This window comes from Vigna unguiculata, chromosome 3, assembly GCF_037176805.1.
Source record: "Vigna unguiculata cultivar grain cowpea cultivar isolate G323 ecotype 2 chromosome 3, ASM3717680v1, whole genome shotgun sequence".
Lineage (NCBI taxonomy): Eukaryota > Viridiplantae > Streptophyta > Magnoliopsida > Fabales > Fabaceae > Vigna > Vigna unguiculata.
The window spans coordinates 65,348,422-65,372,847 of record NC_140794.1 but is presented as its reverse complement, the minus strand read 5'-3'; the positions used below and the strand labels follow the sequence as shown (position 1 = coordinate 65,372,847).

General features: G+C 35.4%; 2 protein-coding genes across 2 annotated transcripts; both read right to left on the bottom strand.

Moving 5' to 3' along the window:
- Positions 1–5,026: 5,026 nt before the first annotated feature.
- Positions 5,027–6,034, bottom strand: LOC146888015 (uncharacterized). The gene has a single exon (XM_085670489.1). The coding sequence runs from the start codon at positions 6,032–6,034 to the stop codon at positions 5,027–5,029; it is 1,008 nt and encodes a 335-aa protein (XP_085526615.1).
- Positions 6,035–8,515: 2,481 nt separating this feature from the next.
- Positions 8,516–23,699, bottom strand: LOC114179884 (myosin-17). Its single transcript, XM_028066375.2, has 39 exons — positions 23,422–23,699; positions 19,927–20,055; positions 19,540–19,683; positions 19,284–19,429; positions 19,049–19,205; positions 18,829–18,887; positions 18,382–18,541; positions 18,119–18,268; positions 17,904–18,040; positions 17,674–17,820; positions 17,204–17,305; positions 17,073–17,130; positions 16,879–16,980; positions 16,744–16,781; positions 16,388–16,514; positions 16,097–16,267; positions 15,829–15,960; positions 15,621–15,730; positions 15,442–15,502; positions 14,777–14,954; positions 13,913–14,118; positions 13,690–13,809; positions 13,506–13,604; positions 13,171–13,392; positions 12,657–12,796; positions 12,043–12,160; positions 11,909–11,959; positions 11,725–11,805; positions 11,426–11,596; positions 11,157–11,312; positions 10,867–11,073; positions 10,257–10,394; positions 10,103–10,173; positions 9,899–9,998; positions 9,765–9,821; positions 9,629–9,685; positions 9,460–9,540; positions 9,269–9,351; positions 8,516–9,174 (listed from the first exon to the last, which is right to left on the bottom strand). The coding sequence occupies exons 1-39, from the start codon at positions 23,422–23,424 to the stop codon at positions 9,051–9,053; spliced, it is 4,593 nt and encodes a 1,530-aa protein (XP_027922176.1). The 5' UTR covers positions 23,425–23,699; the 3' UTR covers positions 8,516–9,050.
- Positions 23,700–24,426: the final 727 nt, after the last annotated feature.

The window sequence follows — 24,426 nt, the reverse complement described above, 5'->3', positions numbered from 1 at the left end:
ATCTCGTGCACCATTCCTTCTTCTTCACAGAATCTTGCAAATTCACTGGAGACGTACGCTCCACCACCATCTGTCCTCAACACCTTAATACTCATTCCACTTTGTTTCTCTTCCAACTTTTTTAATCTCTGAAAAACATCAAACACCTCATTCTTTCTTTTTAGAACATATACCTATGTTTTCCTCCTGTTGGGTATTGGGCTCCCTTCCTATGTGGAGAAAAGGCCCAAAATTTGAGAAGTCCATATCTCACTTAACCTAGTGGGGAGGAGGCTATAACAAAGAGAGAGGCAGAACAATAGAGTCAGAATACACCGAAAGCCCTAACACATAAAGGGAGAGGTAGAGAGAAAATTTTGTTCACGTTTTTCATAGAGCTGTCGCAGTAAATTCGGCGCTGCGGATTCGTTCACCGTTGGATCGGGCTGAAATTTTTACAGCAGGTTCGGAACTCATTGCTCTTCATTCTGACCGGACGGATCTTTGATACGAAGTCTGAGTTGGGAGATATTAATTTCGCACTGCAGCAGTGATTTGTAGAGTTTTCCCCTCTTGTTCTTCTCTATTTGAAAGCTTTGTTGCTTTGTTATTTGGTTGGGTGTTGGCACTAATTTGTGCTATTGATTGAGACTCTTTTGTACTCTTGTTGATCATAGTGGAGCTATTTCTTTGGTCTGGACGACTCGTGGTTTTTATCCTTGATTTGAGGGGTTTTCCACGTTAAAAATCTTGGTGTCTTTATTTGTGCTTTTGGTGATTTATTATTGCTGCTCTTTGATTATTGCTCCTCATAGATTCTTGCAAGTTAGGGGAAATTATATCCGCTGCATTCTCTGGTATATTGTTTGTTGTTGTTTTCCCCATCAGAGTGGCATTGGTTGGGCTATATTTACTTGCTTGAATGATGGAGGCAAATGCAAAGATGGTTGCTTTGAATGGTACAAATTATCATTTGTGGAAGGGCAAGATGAAAGATTTATTATTTGTCAAGAAATTGCATCTTCCGGTCTTTACTACACAGAAGCCAGATTTTATGTCTGAAGAAGAATGGGACTTTGAGCACCAACAGGTATGTGGTTTTATTCGGCAATATGTTGAAGATAATGTTTATAATCATATTGCTAATGAGACACATGCCAGAGCTTTGTGGGAGAAGATTGAGTCTTTGTATGCTTCTAAGTCGGACAATAATAAATTGTATTTGTTAAATTGCTTGATGAATTTGAGGTACAGGTTGAATTCTTCTATTTCTGATCACTTAAATGAGTTTCAAGGGCTCCTAGATCAATTGTCAGGAATGGGCATAATGTTTGATGACGAAGTTATGGGATTATGGTTGTTTAATACTCTACCAGAGTCTTGGGAGGTATTTCGGGTTTCAATTACGAACTCTGCCTCGAATGGTGTTGTTTCTTTTCAGATGGCAAAGAGCGGTGCTCTTAATGAAGAGATGAGGAGGAAGGCACATGGTTCTTCATCTTAGTCTGAGATGCTTGTTACAGAAGCTAGGGGAAGAAGTCAGAAAAAGGAACATAAAGGTGGTAGAGAGAAGAGTAAGAGCAAGTCCAAGTCAAGATACAAGAATTTAGAGTGCCATTTTTGTCATAAAACTGGCACATTCAGAAATATTGTTTTAAGTGAAAAAAGGAGAACAAAGACAAGAAGGGCAAATAGAGAGAGAATGATCATGATGATGATGATCGTGTCATTACTGCTACAGATGGTGATCTTGTTCTTCTTCGTGACTTTGAGTTCGTTAATCTTGTATCTGATGAGAGTATGTGGATTATTGATAGTGGTGCTACACTGCATGTTACACCTAGGAAGGAGTTCTTCACATCTTACACTTCTGGTGATTTTGGAGTGTTGAAGATGGATAATGATGGTGAGTCTAAAGTGATTGGTGTTGGTGATGTTTGCCTGCAAACCAACATGGGAGTGCAGTTATTGCTTAAAGGAGTCAAACATGCTCCAGATGTTCATTTTAATTTAATCTTTGTGCAGTTGCTTGATGATTGTGGTTATGACAATCACTTTGGTTCTAGTAAATGGAAGCTCACTAAAGGTAACTTGGTTATGGCCAGAGGGGAGAAACAATCTAAATTGTAAAGCTTTGGTTGCTAAAGACAGTGTGAATGCTATGTATATGGAGGCATCTTTGTGGCACCGGAGGCTTGGTCATATAAGTGAGAAAGGGCTTAACTGCTTAGCTAAAAAGGATGTGCTTATGGAATTGAGAAATGCAGAATTGGAGAAATGTTCTCATTGCATGGCTGGTAAACAAACCAGAGTATCTTTTAAGAAGCATCCACCTTCAAGGAAGTCAGAATTGCTTGAATTGGTGCATTCTGACGTTTGTGGCCCATTAAAGGTAAAGTCATTTAGTGATGCACTTTACTTTGTTACTTTTATTGATGATTGTTCCAGGAAGCTATGGGTCTATGCTCTTCAGTGGAAAGATCAAGTACTTGAAAAGTTCAAGGAATTTCATGCTATGGTTGAGAGGCAATCAGGCAAGAAGCTGAAATGCATTCGTAGTGATAATGGTGGTGAGTACCGTGGACCTTTTGATGTTTATTGCAGGCAGCATGGTATTAGACACGAGAAGACTCCTCCTAAAACTCCTCAGTTGAATGGTTTAGCGGAGAGGATGAACAGGACCTTGGTTGAAAGGGTTACATGTATGCTTTCGGAAGCAAAGTTGCCTAAGCACTTTTGGGGAGAGGCATTGCTTGTAGCTGTGCATGTTATTAATCTCAATCCCGCAGTTGCTTTGAATACTGAGGTGCCAGACAAAATTTGGTTTGGTAAGAATGTTAGCTATGATCATTTGCGTGTCTTTGGTTGCAGGGCATTTGTTCATGTTCCTGAAAGATCCAAGTTAGATAAAAAGACAAGGCAATGTATCTTTATTGGCTATGGTGAGGATGAATTTGGCTACAGGTTTTATGATCGATCCTGTTGAGAAGAAGCTTGTTAGAAGCCGTGATGTACAATTCATGGAAGACCAGACCATTGAAGACATTGATAAGGTGGAGAAGACCACACCCGAGAAAGATAGTAATCTCACTGATGGTAATCCGATGAGGTTGCCCGCTCACAATTTGGAGAATGTTGAAACGGAAGCTCAAGGCAATGAGCAACATGGTGATGTTGATGATCAACAGTTTGGAAGTGGAGTAGAGGTTCCAATTGACGATGCTCAAGAGGAACATGATGATGATGATCTTGGTGATATACCTGAATCACCTCAAGTTCAACTCAGGAGGTCTAATAGACAGAAACAACCTTCTACAAGGTATTCTTGTGATGAGTACATAACCTTGACTAACGGTGGAGAACCTGAGTGTTTTGAAGAGGCAAAGTTCATTGCTATTACTGAAGCATGCAAGGAGTTGTTATGGTTGAAGAAATTCTTGCAGGAGCTTGGTTTTGTGCAAAACAACTATCCATTATTTGTGGATAGTCAGAGTGCTATCCATCTTGGTAAAAATTCAACTTTTCATTCTAGATCCAAACATATTGATGTGAGGTATCATTGGATACGTGATGCTTTGGATGCTAAGTTGTTGGAGTTGGAAAAGGTTCATACAGATGATAATGGTGCTGATATGATGACTAAAGCATTGTCAAGAGGGAAGTTTGAAGTTTGTTGTGAGATCGCCGGTTTGGCAGTTATCTTCACATAGTTGTGAGGGGGAGATTTGTTGGGTATTGGGCTCCCTTCCTATGTGGAGAAAAGGCCCAAAATTTGAGAAGTCCATGTCTCACTTAACCTAGTGGAGAGGAGGCTATAAAAAAGAGAGAGGCAGAACAATAGAGTCAGAATACACTGAAAGCCCTAACACATAGAGGGAGAGGTAGAGGGAAAGTTCTGTTCACGTTTTTCATAGAGTTGTCGCAGTAAATTCGGCGCTGCGGATTCGTTCACCGTTGGATCGGGCTGAAATTTTTACAGCAGGTTCGGAACTCATTGCTCTTCATTCTGACCGGTCGGATCTTTGATACGAGGTCTGAGTTGGGAGATATTAATTTCGCACTGCAGCAGTGATTTGTAGAGGTTTTCCCCTCTTGTCCTTCTCTATTTGAAAGCTTTGTTGTTTTGTTATTTGGTTGGGTGTTGGCACTAATTTGTGCTATTGATTGAGACTCTTTTGTACTCTTGTTGATCATAGTGGAGCTATTTCTTTGGTCTGGACGACTCGTGATTTTTACCCTTGATTTGAGGGGTTTTCCACGTTAAAAATCTTGGTGTCTTTATTTGTGCTTTTGGTGATTTATTATTGCTGCTCTTTGATTATTGCTCCTCATAAATTCTTGCAAGTTAGGAGAAATTATATCCGCTGCATTCTCTGGTATATTGTTTGTTGTCGTTTTCCCCATCACCTCGTGACCTCATCAATGAAGGTACAAAAGTATTTGTTACCTCTAGGTGTCATGATCTGCATAGGACCACATACCTCCGAATGGATGAGCCCCAATTTCTCTGCTGTTTTCAGTGGTAGCTTTCTCATAAAACTGCCACGAGTCTGCTTACACTGCACACACTCCCTGCATACTTCTTCTGGGATTTTAATGCTAGGCAAACCAATCACTAGATGATTCTTGCCTAATTTATGCATATCTCTAAAATTCAGATGACATAACCTTTGATGCCACAACCATTCCACCTTGTTATCAGACACCGTGAAACATTGGTGCTTCAATGTCTTCATACCAATTCGAAAAATACGATTCTGTGAGAGACTAGCTTGGACCACAACTTTCTTGTTCTGATCAAAGATACTCAGATACTTGTTCTCCATTGTCATAGTGAATCCTTTTTCCCGCAGCTGTCCGAGACTCATCAAGTTAGTCTTCAACCCAGGTACATAGAGAACGTCTTCAACAATTATCTCTCTCTCATCAAGATCCCTTAGAACTACTCTTCCAACTTCTTCTGCTGTCAAACTACTATTATCAGCAAATCTAACCTTCCTATATGAGGGTGGCTCCTGAATTCTCACAAACCATTCTTTTCTCCCGGTCATGTGGGTTGAACAACCCGAATCAAGATACCACGAGAATCATCAATGCACTCTTCCTCTGTTCGTGCCATTAACGTGACTGCCTCTAAGTCAGATAATTCCTCATCTTTTGCAAGATGAGCTTGAGTCTTCTTGTTCTCATTCCCATCGTTGCCTCGACATTCTCTGGCAAAGTGACCCAACTTCTGACAATTATAGGATCTAACCTTTCTCTTGTCGAACTTCCATTCTACTCCATCATTGGAGGCGGAATCTCCCTTTTGATTACCATTCCTAGGATCTTGAGAATTCTGAGACTTTCCTCTTCCCGCAGCATACTTCTTGTCTTTCTTCTGCCCAAACTTCTTCATTTTATGATTAGTTCTTGCTCGGAGAGCAAGTTCTTTAACCTTCTTTCTTTCATTGATTCTGGGTTCATGGGCTTCTAGTAACTGTTGGAGGTCTTCTATCTCCATCTTCTCAAGATCTCTCGTCTCTTCTATGGCCACCACCACATGGTCAAATCTTGGAGGCAAAGTCCTCAAGATTTTATCTACAACTTGTTGATCAGTTATGCTGTCCTTGCAGGCTCGCATTGCGTTCCCATGCTCCTGTATTTTATCAAAATAGTCAGTTATAGACTCAGTTTCTTCCATACTCAGAAATTCAAACTGCCTCCTCAACGTTTGCAATTTGACCTTCTTGTTCTTATCTCCGTCTCCATATGTTTTCATCAAAATCTCCCAACATTCCTTGGCTGTTGTAGCTTTTGAAATCTTGTTAAAGATTTTTGGCCCAACACATTGGTAAATGAGGAATCTGGCTTTGCTGTCCAGCTTCTGAAGGTTCTTGTAACTCCTCTTGGCTTCATCAGTAGCTTTAGTTCCAAGATCTTCCAACCCACTCATCACCACCTCGGCTACATCTTGAAATCCAAAGATTGCTCGAACCTTTATCTTCCAGTCATCAAAACCTCTTCCTTCAAACACCGGTAGTGCACCTTGAAGGATACTTCCATTCCCAGCCATCTTAACTCAGTGAAAGCACGAACCCTTCTGATCTTTGATACCTTCAACACTTCTCGGTATTCTTCAAGATTCTCCTCCGTAGGTCACGTACTTCGCCCTCCCATGTTTGTACGAACTGACAGCAAGGCTTAGAACCTCTCTATTCACATGACTAACCGAGCTCTCGATACCGTATAAAAACAAGCGTTATAAAAACAAGCGTAAGAGACAGAGAGCTTTTTACAACCCACAAGGCTTAGAACCTCTCTATTCACAGGACTAACCGAGCTCTCGATACCATATAGAAACAAGCGTAAGAGACAGAGAGCTCTTTACAAGAGCAGAAGAGATTACTTTGTATATAGCAAAGGGGTTCTGTACTTATACAACATGACAGTCTAGCAACAAGACAATGAATTAGACTAGCTACTCTTATTGTGTAAAAGAGTGACACACGACATACAATTTTTAAGTCGTTAGCTTTTTGGATTGATTAATCATTTAATCATATAGTTACATATATTGTTTTTAGTAGTTAATTATATATTGTTCTATTATTTATGGTTAGACTTACCTAATTTTCTTTTCTTATTTTTCAGGTGCAAGATATTCTTAAAAGCAATAATACTTTAGGAAAAGGATTTTTCAGAAGCATTACGGAGGCAGTTAACATAGGTATTACTGCTTTAGTATGGATGACCTCTCTTGTTTCTGTGACTGAGTATATCTCTTCTAGATTGGAGGATAATATAGAGATAACTCAATCACAAGAGAACAATAAATTTAAATTGTTAAAAATTGCAGTACTAACAGTAAGATTTCTTATCGGTGGTATGATACCATTCATACCAACCAATGTTGTATATGATTTTGGAAAGAGCGAAGCGGTTATTAGTAGGGCTACCTGTGTGACATTGATACTATTTGGATGTATCGAAGCATGACTTAGAAAGTTGTCATATATGAAGCATTTCATACTCCTTGTAGCTTGTTTGATAGCTACAATAGTATCAATGGCAGTTTCAGACCTCATAAGCCTTGAATTAATTATCCCTCTTTAGATCTATATTCAAATGTAAGATGTTTATTATGTAATAGTATGTAAGATCTATATTCAAATGTAAGATGTTTAGTATGTAATAGTATGTAAGATATATGAAGATGAATGATTTATCTGATATAAGATGTTTGTTATTTGAGAAGGTATTAGATCTATATTCAAATGTAAGATGTTTATTATATAATAGTATATAAGATATATGAAGATGAATTATTTATGTGATGTAAAATGTTTGTTACTTTAGAAGCTAAATTGATATATTTTATTTTATAACAAACAAAACTAATAAAAAGAACATCGCCTCACGATCATTAGTAATAAAATCGCATTTTAAGAAACACTTTTCACCCAATTTTTGTACTGGGTACCATTAACAAAATTTTGCAAATTCTTGAAGTACTACAAAAATATTCAAACCTTAGGGGAAAAAAAATGTATGCATTGTGGAGTAGCCTTAGGATGATGGAAAAAGCCTCAAGTTCTGGAATCCATACATGATGAAAAAAATACTTGCTATAAAACACTGAAACAAGCCCCTAGAATATTAGTATTTAAGTACTCCGCATTTAAAAATTATTTGCTCAACTAATATGAAATATTAAATAGTTTGAATTCAAGTATTTAACAAAAAAGGTTAATTGATTAGGCCCTTTATTTAATGCATATATACACAAGCATAAAAGTGCATTAGATTGACTTAAGAAACAGTATGAATGCAAGAAGGTTAGCGAGAAACAAAGTAAAAATTGCATTTAATCCCTCTCTGCATATATTACATATATATTATTGAGATAATATATAATTTTTAAAATTATAATATGAGATAATATATAATTTTTAAAATTATAATATGAATATTTCATTAGTTTGTTCTTGAGAGAATTTAACATCGTGAAATTATAATTTAAAGAATAGAATAATAAAACCTTTTGTATAAATTATTCATGTAAGGAATTATAGCATTATCCCTTATCTCTATTTTGATTGTGTAAAGTTATTAGATTCGCAGAAGAAAAAAAACAAATTGAATCATTGCTGTATTGGTACATTCATTATGAAAGTCAAATCACCCAATGAAGTTGCATTGCAGAAGGTTGAGATTTGTTCATGGAGGCGACAGAAGAGTGAGCTCTGCGATTATTTTATGTCTGTCACCACTTTCTTTAACTTCTTATTATTCTCACTAACTTAACAATATGGTTTAGAAAATGGATACCTGCTTCAAATACTGAATTTCAAGCCAGAAGTATCAGAAAAATGTAACAACACTAACTATTAAAATAATACTAACTATTAAAATAATACATCGACTCGTATTCTGCAAGTGTTTCAGCTGTAACTAACGCTAATATGTTCGAGCACCAATCAATATCATCAGTTACTTAAATGAATTTCATTTCAAGGCGAAATCTTGAACATATATTTTACGATACAGTTAACTGTTTAAAAAAATAAACTCAAATAAATGATCTCAAGTCTGTACAAGTGCACTGAGTCATCTTCCATCATAACTCAGTCGTTAAAAAAACTAGCTTAAAGTTTAAATATATTTGAAAAAAGAAAGAAAGAAAGAATATTGCACAAGTAAATACAAAAAGCAATCTCGTGAAACAAATTCGCCCACCACCTATAAAATACATGGGAGTCACTAATTGCATCCACCTATAACACTTGAAAACCAACCAACCAAATGAGAAAAGAACCTTGGCAGGTGTCACAGAATGCCTGGCCACCAGCCTTTAGCTATGACCGCCATTTGTCACATGACTCGCATCAATAGTGACAATGGCTTCTTAAGAAAATCCCTCGTGTCGATGAAACTTGAGGGGTAAAAATGAATTAACCCAGGCAACAAACCAATATTAGAAGCCTGAGTTGGCTAAAATATACTATACATGTAACCACAACGAAAATTTATGCACAGCTTGGCACCTGCAACTTGGTGCAATACCCCGGAAATAGCCACGACACGGACCATCACTCTGACCTTGCTAGTAAGAACCCAAATCCTGAGTTCTCACGTATAATTGGAGGAGGATCCACGTCTGCTACTTCTACTTGTTGCATTGATTTGGAAATGTCATCCACCGAAAATGGAATGCTGCATCCATATTCAAGGTTTAAGAAGAAATGTTACAGTAAAGACCAAGACTAATAACGAAACCTTAAATTGTTTGCTGAAGATGATAGCATACCTCGAGTCATCATCTAATAGGAAAGAAGTGCTGACAGCATTATTAGAGTCGTCGGACATCATAGTTCTCATGTTCGTTATAACCTGTATAGAAACAGAGAGATGGTTTGAGATTTATCACACTGCAGGTGTTCCACCTTGGGAATTGTTCACAAGATGTACATACTCAACCAGTAAGCAAGGAAAACTTACGTCTGAAGACACACTATGAGTGCCATATTTGTCATCCCAGTACATTGTACTTATCCTGTATAACTGTTGGATACTGAGAACCTGTATCAAAAGAATATTACACTTAGTAAGAGAAACAGTATCAAGTGCGAGCTCAAAAATAGTTGACAGAAAGGAAGAAGGCACCCACAGGGCAAAGCTCCTTTGTAATTTCATTCAGGGACTTTTTGGGTTTTTGATGTATCACCTGAGAATGAAGGATGAGTCGTATGTGTCAGAATCCATTAATAATGGATCGAATTGGAATTTGTATACGAGTATCTTACCAGGAATCCAACAGCCTGCCTGATATGTTTCAGTTCATCCCAAGCAGAGCCAGTGTACTGTACAGAATGATTCAGATTAGGATTTAAAAATCGAAAAAGTACAGAAAAACCTGAAATAGTTGTCTGTTTCTCACCTCCTCTGTTGCATCAACGCACCATTGTTCTAATTCAGCAAGACCTGTTTTTACATATTCCCCATTGCTGAACGAACAACACTCCCGACGCAACAGAAGACTGCAGTGATTATCATATTAAGTCCATGAAAGAGTCTAATTAAGTACATGAAAGAGTCTGCATTCCACAATATGTCACGCAATGCAAGGAGAAAGAGGGATTACCTATTGAATAATTGAACATTGATGAATGAGAATATTTGAGTGAACACTTTTCGGACCAAGAAAGGAGGCGCCTGTTATACCAGTATTTGGTTGGTTAAGATGGGCATATCTATGCTCAGACAGTGGAAATACAGAAATTCAAAGTGAGACTCACATAGTTTGCTTTCATTATCTTCAGACAATTGTTCAAGCTTTTCACAATACTTTGCCAGTGAGCAATTAAAGCTTGCTGAGCAACTGCATTTGCTTGTGAGCGTCCTTTAACTAAACTCTGCCGTGAGGTTCTTGGAGCCTGCAATTGTTTTTATCAGACAAGATAAATAAACAAATAAAAACACCTATAGTGTTGTCCTTGCTAATTACTCAGTACCTTGACCAAAGGAGTGCACAATATTAAACAATTGATTAAAGGATTGCATGTAAACAACTTATTTCATATGCAAATAACAATGAAAATTGTTCCTTGCAATGGATTTCGGTCTAATTAATTATATAGAGGAAAACATTTTCTTTAGTTATCAATCTTAAGCATTTACTATAAGCTCAGTGTCCGCATGTCAGGAAAAAAAATAATATTTTGTTAATTCGAATAGATATTAATTGCGATTCCTGTGCTTGTACAACTAATATAAACCTAAGATGACATTCACTTAAATGATAAAATTTAAACCCACATGATTTGTTGATTGCTTAAGCCCCTAGACCAATTAGACTTTCACAAATTTTATTTCCACCCTACTACTCCCCAAAAAATGACACATCACCTGTATACACAGTCCAAGTAATGGAGATATCTCCTTTTTTAGGTTGTCTCTTATCATTCCATATATTTTTTCAAGGAAGGCAGTAAGCTGCTGTTTAAACAGCAGTGCTGGATATTTTGCTTCTACTTGGCGTAAATCATCCAGTCTATTAAGACTTCGACCATTTAGAAATGACAATCCAGCAGTTTGAGGAGATGCCCTTAGCCCCTGGAATCACAGAAGGGAACCCAAAATTGTAAGATATATGAAATCCACATAAACTGATAATGTTCTCTCTAGTTGCTTCATACTTGAGACATTCTTCCAAAAAGAGAAGATGATGCCGTTCTCCGCCGCTGTGGTGTTAAGCTAGCAGCTCCAGTAGCTTTAAGAGTGCGTTGGAGTAGCAACAACAATGTAGATGTATTCGACAACCAATAAGCCAATACATCCGTATTATCCTGGGCCTTAAATGGTGCAGAATTCACTGTTAGTAACATATTTTTGGTATTTCAGAAATTGACCATGCAAAAGCACTGAGTCGTAAATAACATACAGGTAATCCCAAATATAAAGTTACCTCAACAGATGAAGCTATTGTTTGAATGATCCGGTCAAATACACTTGTCCTTTCAACTTCAAATGACCTCCAGTGAAGAAGGCATTTATATATGACACACGCAGCCACAGGTTTGCCCCCAGAAAATCCCAAATCTTGAGATATGCACTTGATCAATAAGTCTTGGTTTTCCTGAACAAGAAAGTGAAATTTTTAAGACATGTTAACTTGAATGAGGGGGGAAGTATTTATATTTAAAAGTTGACTTTAAATATTTGTAACAGATTCAGATTACTTAATGAATATACGTAGACACTCACTTGCTGCTTCTCATTGAGAGATTTTTGCGGTTTCCCCTCAGATTCAGGCTCACGCACATTAGATACAGCAAGAGCCATATTCTGAAACACAGAAGATGAGAATTCAACAAATTGAAAAAAAAAAAAATCCTCAAACCAAAGTTAATTGTTGATATATACTTGTATAAAACAGCAGTGTTCTTACCGATTCAATTTTTGCTTCACCATTTAGAGCACTTCCATTTTCAGGTGTCCGCTGCATATTGTGCATGAAATCTCATTGTGAATCTCTTCATGTACTATAATGTCAAGTAATGTCAATGTATTTTATTCTCTTACCTGAATAATAATTGTCCTTGGTCTTGCAGACAAAGCTTTTCCAGTTGGTGATACAGCCAATGCTTGCTGGCGAAGAACTTGATTTTCTGACTCTGCATTGGAAATTTTTTCCTCCAATCTACATAACAGAAGTCGAGGTGTACAGATGGCGATTAACGGACAAATATAACTGTATCATGCATCCAATGGCAAAAAAAAAACATTTATAGACACAGAGAACTGATGCAAGAAATGGGCTGATAAACAGTTGATGATTAACTATGATAGGAACATCTTGTAGGTGCATTTACCTATGATATTCAAAATATTTAGACTTCATATCACAAGCTGAAGTTGCAAGCGACGTGTAGATAATGCACAAGCTCGCCCATAGTGTCCTTGATTTTCATTGATTTTCATTTTTTTTTAAATTTAAAAGAATGAGAGCAAAGAAAGATGACGAATGACTTTATATCTAACACTTAGTTGTTACTTCTTAAACGTGATACATTTGGAATGACATCAGAGACTGAAAAACTATTCATCCCTTCTTTTGAAATAATTTAAATTACGGAACAAGTGTTCATTCATACACAACTAAGTAGATTTTTTTTTTCTGCTCAAACTTTACTAACCTCTGAACCAATTCTTGAAGTTGATCCACTTTGCGGTCAGAATCTTCAACCTTTTTAACCATCTCTTTATTTCTAGTTTCAGCCTCAACCTGAGCTTTTCTTGCCTCTTCTTTAGCCTCTTTTTCCAATAGCAGTGATTCCTGTATCAGAGATTAGAAAAGGATACTTAATAAATTTGCAATTATTCATTGTAATTTGTAAATATGTATAGATCCCCGCAACTATTATGTAAAAAACTCCAATTAAGTAGAACTCAGGTTGTAGGATGAGCTGGCAGAAATTCAGCATACTACGTTCACATTTCATTGAGATGTTTTGAAAGATGATTGAAGGCCAAGGACTCGATGAAAATAATTTAAGAGAACCATGCATAGACAAAGTTAACAGATTAAAAAAAGTGGAGGCATTTGTACCAAAAAATCCATTGAGAAATAATTCATATGAAAAATGCTATGACTTAAGAAGTTACTGACTGACTTATTGTCATTTGTCAATGTGATGATCAATTGCCTACCTTCAAACTACTGACTTCAGCCAATAAAGAAGTAATCTTTTCAGTATCTTGAATTAAAACAGGAGTCTCCTTAATAACTGGAGGTGCTTCTTCGATGGCCTTTCTTGCCGCCTCACGCTCTTTGATGACCTTGGCATTTGCTTCTTCGACTTGTATTTGCATTGCATGTAAAGCATCCTGTAACTTGGCAATTTCTTGTGCCTTTTCTTCTTCCAAATCAGTCTGTAATAAGTTAAAATAAGAGAAGCTTATGGTATTAAAAATTGCAAAAAGAATATCAATACTCAAAGATGCAAATAAAATATATGTAGATGGATATATGATAAGGAAGTTACTCTCAAACGCTTCTCAATCTGCAATCGCCAAGTAAGTTCTTCAACACGCTTTTCAAGTTTGTCCTTAGCTTCTTGGAGAGCCCCAGTTTCTCTTGCAGCCTGAATAAAATTACACAAAGTATTACCCCCAAGGCTCCTTTTTAAAAAAGACTGAGTACGCCATAACAGAAAGTATTATTCATACCATTTTAAGCATTCTAAGTTCCCTTCTAGCAACCCTTCTCCTCCATCCACATTGAGTAACAATTGCAGCTTTTTGCAATTGTTTATAATATGAATATGCAATTAGCCGTCGCAAATGAGCCTGCAGAGATTAACAGAAAAAATCATTACAGTAAGGTACATAAAAAGGTTGCATTGCTTCATTTTCTTAATATTCTAACTATGAAGAAGATTAACAAGGGCACCTGCACGTAAATTGCAGCTTTTGTTTGCTTTCTAAATCTAAATTCATCACGAGCTTTCATAGCCCTTAGACCTGTCTGTAATACAATTGCAGATGATCGTGCTTTTAAGTACGATTTCCTGGCAATGTAGCCTTTGAAGTTCTTCTGCATTTTTACAGCTGCTGCTTCACGCCGCAACTTCTCATAAAGTTTCCGGGACAATACTCCTATTTTTTTATTGAAAAGAATCATAAGAATTAGAATCAGATTGAGAGTAGGTTACACAAGACAAAACCATGAGAGAGAAACCTACATTAGGAGAAAATCCCAACTTATTTAAGGCTGCGTAAATTTTAGAATGCCATGAACACTAACACAGTATACAAACGGGGGATTTAAGGAAAATAGGCTTAATGACCAAAGAAGCAAGACTTAAATGTTGATAGCAAACCCAATTTGTTGGAATGTCCACGTTTCCCTTTACCTCGTTCCCACTCCTAACTACTTTTAGAGGAAAGATGGAAAATTTTCATATTTGTTGTATTTGGCATTTGTAGACACACCTAAGATTTGATATTCAAAATCCTATCCATGGAGGAAGAATTTTAGATAGTAATATCAGACATCATCATTACTATTTATACACACCCACGACTTGTTCATACACAAGATTGTCTTGAAGTATGTTTGAATCAGTTCATCTTGCATTCAAGACAGCTTACTATGAAAATGTCACCAAGAGAAATTTTGAAGGATGAAAAAAATATATTTTTGTTCTAGAAATTTAGTTCATCTCAAATATGCGGGTAAGTTAATGAACTCCAGAATAAAGAAGCAATAAACAACAAAGAAAACATATTAGATAGAACTAAGGAATAAGGATACCTCGCAAATTAGATTGCAGACAGATTGCAGCTCGGCGCAATTCAATGAATTCCTTGCGTGCAATATGGGTACGTATTTGCCTCTGGATGACTCTAGCAGCATTTCCAAGAACCTCTGCTCTTCTTGCATCCAGTTCAGCCATCTGGCCAGCTCTTAGGAAAACCTTTGTCTTTCCTATCTGGTAAACCATCATAAATCTCATGATTACATAGTATTAAATTTATTCATACAAAGGACTTCCATTTAGTTTAAAGTTGAATGGTAATAATCGTGAAATAAATAAAAAATCAATTTTCCAACTACGATCAGAAGTCCCTTGAGGTTATAAAATAATATGAAGTTACGGACTGGACCGGACAAGCAGATATGCTAATAAGCTTTTATTTCTATTTGGTATTTAAGTAAAAAGAAAATTCCATGTGATATACAAAGAATTAGCATGAAGTTGTTCCAGAAGCTCAATAAGCCTCTTGAGTCTTCAGACAGTTGGGTATTTTAATACTTCAAAATGTCCATGATAAAAAAATAAAAAAACAAATCACATATGCAAGGTGACATTTAGTTACAAAAATAGTAGAGCATGGCTCACGGATCCTCTTTCCTAAAACTGAACCTCCCAAACACCATTGTCAACGGACCAAGTTGTAAGGAAAAAGGAGTATCACCTGATAGCCTTTCATACCCATTTTATCCAGGATCATTTGGCATGCAACCTTGACATCATAGCTGAAAAGGAACAGGTAAAAACAATTGACACATAAGTAGGGACAAAAGCCAAGAGGGGATTCAAATACAGGAGCACTTTTCCAATTCAAATATTAAAACAGCCCAGGAATGAAATTACTTTCCGTCTAGAACTTCTGGGGCAAGAACACCAAATCGGTTTAGAAATTCATAGAACGTTCGTCTGGTAGGATATCCAGCACAGCTGATTCTAATTGCCTCAAGAACACCCTGAAGCAATTGGCAATCAGACAAACAATCACCATGTGTAAACAGGTGACAAAGATACTATCCCTAACAGAGACAAAGAAACACCGTGATATACTCACACCACAACGCAATTGTTGGATAATGTTGAGATTTTCAAAAATAGCAGGCTTGAGAACATTATTTGGCTTCACACATCTGATATAGTGAGGTTCTGTTGAATTCAGGGTCTCCATCAAAGATTGAAGTTGTAGCTGCATGTTTCAGAAATGTGTCATTTACTACATGCATAAGTTGAAAACAAAATTACATATATCTGATACAAGAATGTCAAAGACTGGTAATAAAGTATAATAGAATCAAGGAAGAGTAGTAAACAAATGAAAATACCTTGAAGCGAGATCCTATTGAAGAGAACTTTGATGATTTCGAAGACTCCTCCGGAGAAGGGGGGAATAGACCAGCCACAAATGAGCATTTTGAGGCTATGAGCAAATCCTGATGTTCTGCCACCACATAATCCTTGTTTTTGTCAAGAAACATATCAGCTAGATATGTCACCTGGACAAAGTAAAAACAAAAACGTCAAAAAGAAGGAAGAAAAGCATTCACGCAACAAAAAACTATTTAGAAAGTACTAAAAGGGAACGTGTAATGGAAAAGAAGACCAAATATATTTACCTCGCCAGCATAATGGGATATGGTAAAACTAGTCCGAGAAAGCTTAGGTTTGATGAAGCGCTTGTTGTTTTTGAATGTCTGATACAATTTCTGAGCAAATGTTTCGTGTGTAGACTTCGGAAACATACTGTATCACACAGGGAGGCTAATAAGTCCAACCAAATTAAAGAGTTTAAACAACGCCTGATATTAAATAGTATTATATATATCCTACTCTAACTCAGATTGGATATAGCATACAGGCATGAAAATGAGATAGTAAGAGAAAGTAACTTCAGAAAAGGTAATGCATGTAGCTTTTATTTAGCTTAAAAACAATATTAGATTAACAATGAAGTCACTCCCAGCTTCCATACCAGGCTTCATCAAGAAGGGCAATTATTCCTCCAGGTTTCTGCAAAAGATTGAATATTAAAATCATCACTGCCTGAATTTATTGAGTAGGAAAATAAAGATTAATAATAGGTCATAAGGCAGCAACAGTAGAATACCTTCTCTATTAAATCCAAAACATCTTGGTTGTCAACAAATTCTATGTAACTCCAATTAATTTCTTCCTTGGTGTATTCTTCTTGTTCCATTTTAAAGACATGCTGCAACCATTCAGGATTGAAAAACACTCAGTTACCAAAGGGAAAAAAATTATAGAATATATACCAAAAATTTGAACCAGAAATTACCAAACCTGATTAAAATGTTGTTGCAGCTTCTCGTTTGTAAAATTAATACAGAACTGCTCAAAACTAAGTAAAAGAAATTTGTCAGATACAAGGCTAAATACAAAACCCTAAGTGCTAGATGAAATCATTAGCTTACCTATTGAATTTAAAACTTTCAAACCCATAGATATCAAGAACTCCAATAATAGATTTCGAATTTGGATCTTGTCCAATCGAATTGTTAATCTTCTCAACAAGCCTGGAAGCAATGATGAGAATGGTCACCGTAGAAAAGAAATCTAGAACAAATTTGGTCCAATCACACACATCATTAACAATAAATAATTCCAGAACGTTAATGCATGGTTATTTCAACTATAAATATGATTACCATAATTCTAAAGTAATTTAAAACAGGCAAATAAAATCCACAAGTGATATTCAAATTAAATGTGTCAAATATAAAGGTCAATAAACAGTCCTTTGGTGAGAATAAAATTTTTTAGGTTCCTTTTACATGATAGATTTCCGTTTTGGAACTTTTCAATCAATATTTCTTTCCTCCGACATAACAATGCAATAGAGGATCTAATTTTGTACAATAAAGCAGTGCTAAACGTTCATTACCAATCAAACAAACGAGAATAAACGGTTTTAGCTAATGCATCCCTGCTACCAAGAGCTGCAAGAGGATCAAGGGTTCTTGTAATAACCTCCTCTGGTGTTACCATCACACGCTTGATCAGTGCATCTTCCAAGCTCTTACAATCACACCTACAACAATGTTATGTTAAAATGCATACTACATTGATAAAATGATAATGCAGTAATGCATAAAAGGATTATGTTCGGCATACTTTAGAAGTTCAGCGGTAACATTAAGATGGAACCTAGACTTCTCATCCTTAATGACAGAAGAGTCAATCTCCTCTCCTTTTGCAAATTCAATGTTTCCAAGATGCAAAATTGCTGCAATAACTCTGAAAATAGCCTCCTGCAATACAGCGCCATATCATTAAAGCAATCACATAAAATCTCATTTTATTAACAACTAGGACTCAGAAAGACTAACCTGCTCCTCCTCACTTATTCCAACAACATCCATTGCCCTTCGAGTTGCAAGATATTCCTCAGCATCATCCACTCCATCCAGCGCATAGCAGTTCGATTGATTTAAGTAATGAAAGGAGCTAGGACTTCCCAATTTATATTTCTCTTTTTCCTGTAAAATAGTGTCGCAATGATTAAATATGAGTATCTTAACAATTTAATACAGGAGCCAACCTTTGTCACAGAGACAAGGGAACATTACAACATCAAAAAAGAATACTTTACCTCAGCTGGTGCTGCACATAGAAGGTAAAAGCAATGGTAATTTCTTTCAGGTTCCGAAATTTGACAGACACGGGACCTTTCAAGCAAATATGTCCGTATAGCTGCCCCCGATATTCTTCCTTTGTTGTCAAATTGTATCTCAACAAATTTTCCAAAGCGACTGCATCTCAATCAGGAGGAATAAGGCGAGAACCATGTTATATGAAGTAATAGTCTTTCTTGAAAAAGAAAAAAATATGTAATGTGTCTTCTTTTACTGCTCAGTTCAACATATAGCGGACAAGCAACATACAATTCTAAGAAGCTACAGGGACAAACCCCAAACTAATCTATCACAATTTCTTCTCCCTCTCTATCTATGAAGTAACATAATCACAATCACTTTGCCAAACCAATTTATGATAATTTTCATTTTACTTGATATACCATGTGGTTGTCAACACTCACCTTGAATTGTTGTTTCTAACAGTTTTGGCATTGCCAAATGCTTCAAGAACTGGATTAGACTGCAAAGTAATTAAAACAGAAGTATGAGGAAACCATTTGTACACTTTTTTAACACCCTACATACCTAACAAAATGAAATAATATAAAGAAGCTAAAAGTAATGGTGCAAGGCTAAAAAAAAGATGAGGTGGCCAAAACAAGCAAATGCAACTATATATACTTCTAGAACTTGTTGTTCAACTGTTCGCCCTTCAACTCCAGATCGACCCCCGAGATATGCAAGATACCGCATAAGCATTTTTGTTGTCTCTGTCTTTCCAGCCCCACTCTCACCACTAACCAGAATTGAGTTGCTTTTCCCCTCATTAATCATCGCCCTGATGCGTACAAACAATGGATATTAATAAACCATACAAAAAGAATAAAACAGAAAATAAAAGGCATCTATCACTCACCTGTATGCAACATCTGCAACTGCAAAAACATGCGGACTCAATTCTCCAAATGCAGCTCCTTTGTATTGTTCCATCATGTGAGTATCATATAGATGCGGTAACCTTTGAAAAGGATTTATTGCAATCAGGATATTTCCAGTATATGTCTGCAACGATGATGGGGGAGTAGCATGATTGTATCATTCATATGTGCCAATTCTTACGTAACAAAACAATCATAGTAACAAATGAAATAATAGATATTTTAGAATCTCACGTAGATTTCATTGAGTTCATATCTAGCTGCCAAATTGTGCAGAACACCTGGTTCATGCAAGTAAGACAATTTTGTCATGTCATCTACACCTCCAGGTGGGGCCTCATTATCCTTGGGAAGAACCTTTGAAATATTTTTTACAACCTGCAACCATATTTCCAGACTTAATCAATCATGATAGTAAGGCCTGGTATAACTCGTTTTCTTACAAGTCAAATAGATAGGACATTGATAATAAACTTGAAATTCTGCAACTTAATATATAGTAAATGAAAAATAAATATTTAATTTCTGAAAGTGATTTAACCCAGTAAGAATGACACAAGAGTACTAAAAGAACAATTACAGACAATCAGACAAATACCCAGTACAGACAGTTTGACTCACAATTTTCCCAGCTGTGGTGCGAACATGGACTTCTTCACCATTGATTTTGGAAACTTCTCCATCAACCCACGCCTGTGCTGAATCTTCAATCCAGACATGAGAACCTACAATAATATTCACCGGCGCAGACTGCAAAGACAAATGTATTCAACATCCACAGCAAAAAAATGTTAAATCAGGGAAACAGTACTGCCACTCCACATATATCAAAACATAATGTATTACTGGACAATAAAATAATCTTTAACAAAATAGGTATTTAATATATATATATATATATATATATATATATTATTTGCTAAAACTTATATAATCTCTCATTGAAGATAATATTCCCACAGGGCATGCACAAAAATTAAAGATATAGTAGTTACTGAAAGTAAGTAGCTAATATGTAACCAAGTTCTTGAAGAGAAAAGGAATGCAAGCAAATATGCTCTGGTCAAAAACGGCATTGCCAACCCTATGGATTGAGTTTACAGAAGCATGTATACAAAGGTTAACTCCATTCGTTCATTTTATTTCAACAGCAAGAGTAATAATTAACAATGAAAATATGATGAATAAAAAAAACATTCAAAGAAAAAAAAATACCTTAACCAAATGTTAGATCCAAAAATAAATAAATGATGGGAAATCATCATTGCAAGCAATTTCATAATTTCAGGAAGATTATGGGCAAATTATGGATCAAACTGCTATCATCATAGGTATTGTTGTAAGCTATGAACCAGGGACTCCAAATGGAAAGTGGACACAACATAGATACACACTACGCACAGCTTACATACAAGCATACACACAGAGACACAAATATATATATATATATATATATATATATATACATACATACAACAATACCTTGATTGTGAAGAGTAAAAGTTAATTAGAAGTCACATAGCCAGTTAAAAATGTCATGTACACTTTTCTTTTCATCTATACCATTAAAATATGATCTAATGGTCTATTTTTAATTGTTTTCATTTCCCACAACAAGAAAAGTTCTCATTTGACATGTTTCATATATATATATATATATATATATATATATATATATATGAAGATTCCTCGGGAGAGTGGAAATAGTAAATATAGGTCATACAACTATACATGAATGACAAAGATTAAAAGTTTTAAAAAGTCATGTGATCCTTAAAAAAGTCACAACTTTTTATGTGTATTAATCTTGACCATTTATAATAAAATGTAATGGTCAATATTTATTCCTCTCACTATCAATTAAAATGGCTCTCTCTCTCTCTCCATATATATATATATATATATATATATATATATATATATATATATATATATATATATATATATATATATATATATATATATATATATATATATATATAAACAACATAACAAAAGATTTAAAATAATAATCAAGATTTGTATATTCTGATTTATTGAATAAGCACTTTGCTGTGATAATGACCCTCACAAAAACATACAAACAAACATTGTCTTTAATCTCTTATATTACTTTTTTAACTGGCATGTTTTAAAATTTTAAAAAGCTTACATATAAATATCTTATTGTTATACTCATGTCACTGAATATCCACCCTCATATTTTCAAGTGGAAGCCAAATAAAGAGGAGGGTTTAATTATTCGTTTCAGTGTCAAAAACATGTCTGTCTACAATCATATTTAGCATATTATAATTGAAGTGTATAACATAAATATCCCTGAAGTATATGGACCTAATTATATCCCTGAATAATAGGGATCTCAATATCCTGAATAATATATATATATTGGATGTACTCTTAGCAATAAAATAACTCAATTCTACCCTAACATTTGAGAATGTTCAACATTCCAGAACCTAAAACCCGAGGAATGTTCATATTTTCTTATTCCATATTTAGCATATCATAATTGAAGTGTATAACATAAATATCCCTGAAGTATATGGACCTAATTATATCCCTGAATAATAGGGATCCCATTATCCTGAATAATATATATATATATATATATACACACACACACACACACACACACATAATAACTCAATTCTACCCTAATATTTGAGAATGTTCAACATTCCAGAACCTAAAACCCGAGGAATGTTTCTGCTTCAGGTGCTCTAAGTATGAGTTTAAAAATTAATAGGCCTAAGCCCCATATTGAGTAATATCGAATGTGCAGTTGAGTGGTTTAGTGGATTGTTCCTCCCCTTTTGACAGCTAGCTTTCAAGGAAGGTTTCCCATGTCCTTCAGTGCTGATCAATTGGTACCAGAATTTGTTTCAAGTATCTCAAAAAGACTTAACTATGGAGTGCCTGACCATAAAGCCAGCAAAAAGCATATTAAATTGCAGCTGCAGCCAAGAGATTAACTCTTACGGGCAATGAGGACGGTGATATGATAGGGAAGAGAGGGGCTTGGGTGGCTATCATTTAATAAAATTTTCATTACTGTCAAAAAGTACAATGTGCACAGAAAAACAATAATGTTGGCATTCACCAAAGTTGTTGTCATGCTCAAATCATGTAACTAGACCACCATGCAGCTGTGAACTATAAGAATCATTGAGATTCAAGCAATAGTCAAGTGCCAAAGTGATGCCTTCAGACATGACTTAATGTTTTGTCAATATGTTTTCAATTTATTGAAGTACCACAAATGAATAATCAATTTATCGCAAATAAATTCAGAATTTCATGTTAAAGACAGTATATCAAAAGTCTTTTACTTCAGTAGGGTGGGTTTATTTCTATTGTTTTTCCCTTGATACCAAATCATCCTAGATAAGCTACCTATTTATCTATATACATTCAATGGCATTTGCTGGAAAAGAATCCTCACTTAGAACATAGTTCAAGGCACTTTTTACAAGCTTTGGAGATACCAAATCTCATGCCTCCCCTCTTGACCCAAAAAAGCCATGATAATCAGTATTGAACCAATACTACTAGGTAGCTCCCTTTTTAAACAAGCAAGTAAACCTTATGACCTCCACCTTATTTATTTTAATTTCCGTCCAAGTATATTCATAGAGGAATATGCCGAATAAAGAGACCCTTCATTTTTCTTATCATTCAACTTCGTTCCAACGACCAATCTAACATTCAATCTATGTCGTAAGACTCTGATTAAATTCATCACGTCGTATTTCCAAGCAACTAAGCCATCAAATAACGTACAAACACTGCCTGCTCACAATTACCCCAATCTTATTCATCAACCCTCCATATTCCCCGAACTCCATTTCACAAGATCTTCTAGTAGTAATGCGTGGATCGACTAACATAACTCTCACCACGATGCATAAAAATATTTCTCCGAATCATCCAAACGCCGCGAATAAAAAATACTACAAACAAAAAAATCCGCCAAACAAACCATATTCACGCGGAAGAATTTAAAAGAAAAGAAGAAAAAAAGTCACAGATTCAACGAAGCAGCTAAAGGAGTCAAACGAAAAACAAGGAGACGATGGAGAGAGAGAGAATATAGAGAGATTAATTGGAATTTACCATGGCGATTAATGCGGCGCGATCTTCCTGTCTAACTCATCCGAGTGGAACAGAAGAAGGAACTCAGTGAGTCAGATCGGACAGTATAGAACGGTAGCTTTGAAGTTTGAACGACAATTGTGAGAGAGAAGAGGCTAAAATTAGAAGCTGGAGAAAACGATAAAGAAGAACAAAACAAAGGTATGGAGCAACTTCACTCTGGTTTCTTTCTCTCTCTCTCTTCTTCTCAAAGACTTTTTGAAGAAATGCGGTAATAAGAGAACAGCCACTGTACACAATTATTCATTATGTATTTATTTATAATTTTTATTATATTTATATGTATATACGGAAAACAAGTTTTAGCTTCTCTTTCTTTCTCTCTCTGTGCAGAGAGAGTTGCTGCGTCTCTCTCTCTGGCGTTTATTTATATATTTTTTTATTATTCAAATAAAATTAAAATATTGAGGTTTCTTGTTGGGTGGAAGGCGATGTGGGACCAATGAAGCTGGACATTTTCGTGGCCTGCATTATGCCATTTCCTTTCTTAGTGAGAAATCGAAAAAAAAAAAATGTAACAATTTTTTTTAGTTACCGCCTCTACGAAATTCTATTGTGAATTTATACTATTATATTATTCGTTTTGTAGGCAACATAAAATTAATATGACATGTGTTTAAGATTTTTTTTATTTTTAAATTAAAATTACAAATAATAAATAGCCTCGATTAATTTGTTTACAATTACAGAATTTCAAACACTATAAAATTTAAGAATGACGATAAGATATTACTTATTGAAGTAATTTATTAAAACTATTACTTTTTAGTAAGTACCTTCTTTTTATACGTTGTAAATATAAGTTTATTTGAAGATAAAATAAGAAAAAGAAGACATTTCATCAAAGACAGAAAACATTACTCATTAACAAAATTTAAAACAAAACGAAAAACAGTAATTTTCTAATAAAATTAATAATTCATTTATGATATGATTTTAATGTATAAATAGTTTATTTTTATTGAG

What these genes read in the sequence shown, in the direction of transcription:
- LOC146888015 (XM_085670489.1), bottom strand. Translation starts at nt 6,034, where the DNA reads ATGGCTGGGAATGGAAGTATCCTTCAAGGTGCACTACCGGTGTTTGAA.
- LOC114179884 (XM_028066375.2), bottom strand. An exon ending in CTGAAGTCAGTAGTTTGAAG is followed by an intron (nt 12,797 to 13,170) that starts GTAGGCAATTGA and finishes TCTCTGATACAG; the next exon opens with GAATCACTGCTATTGGAAAA. An exon ending in CTATTAGATGATGACTCGAG is followed by an intron (nt 9,175 to 9,268) that starts GTATGCTATCAT and finishes ATATGGATGCAG; the next exon opens with CATTCCATTTTCGGTGGATG.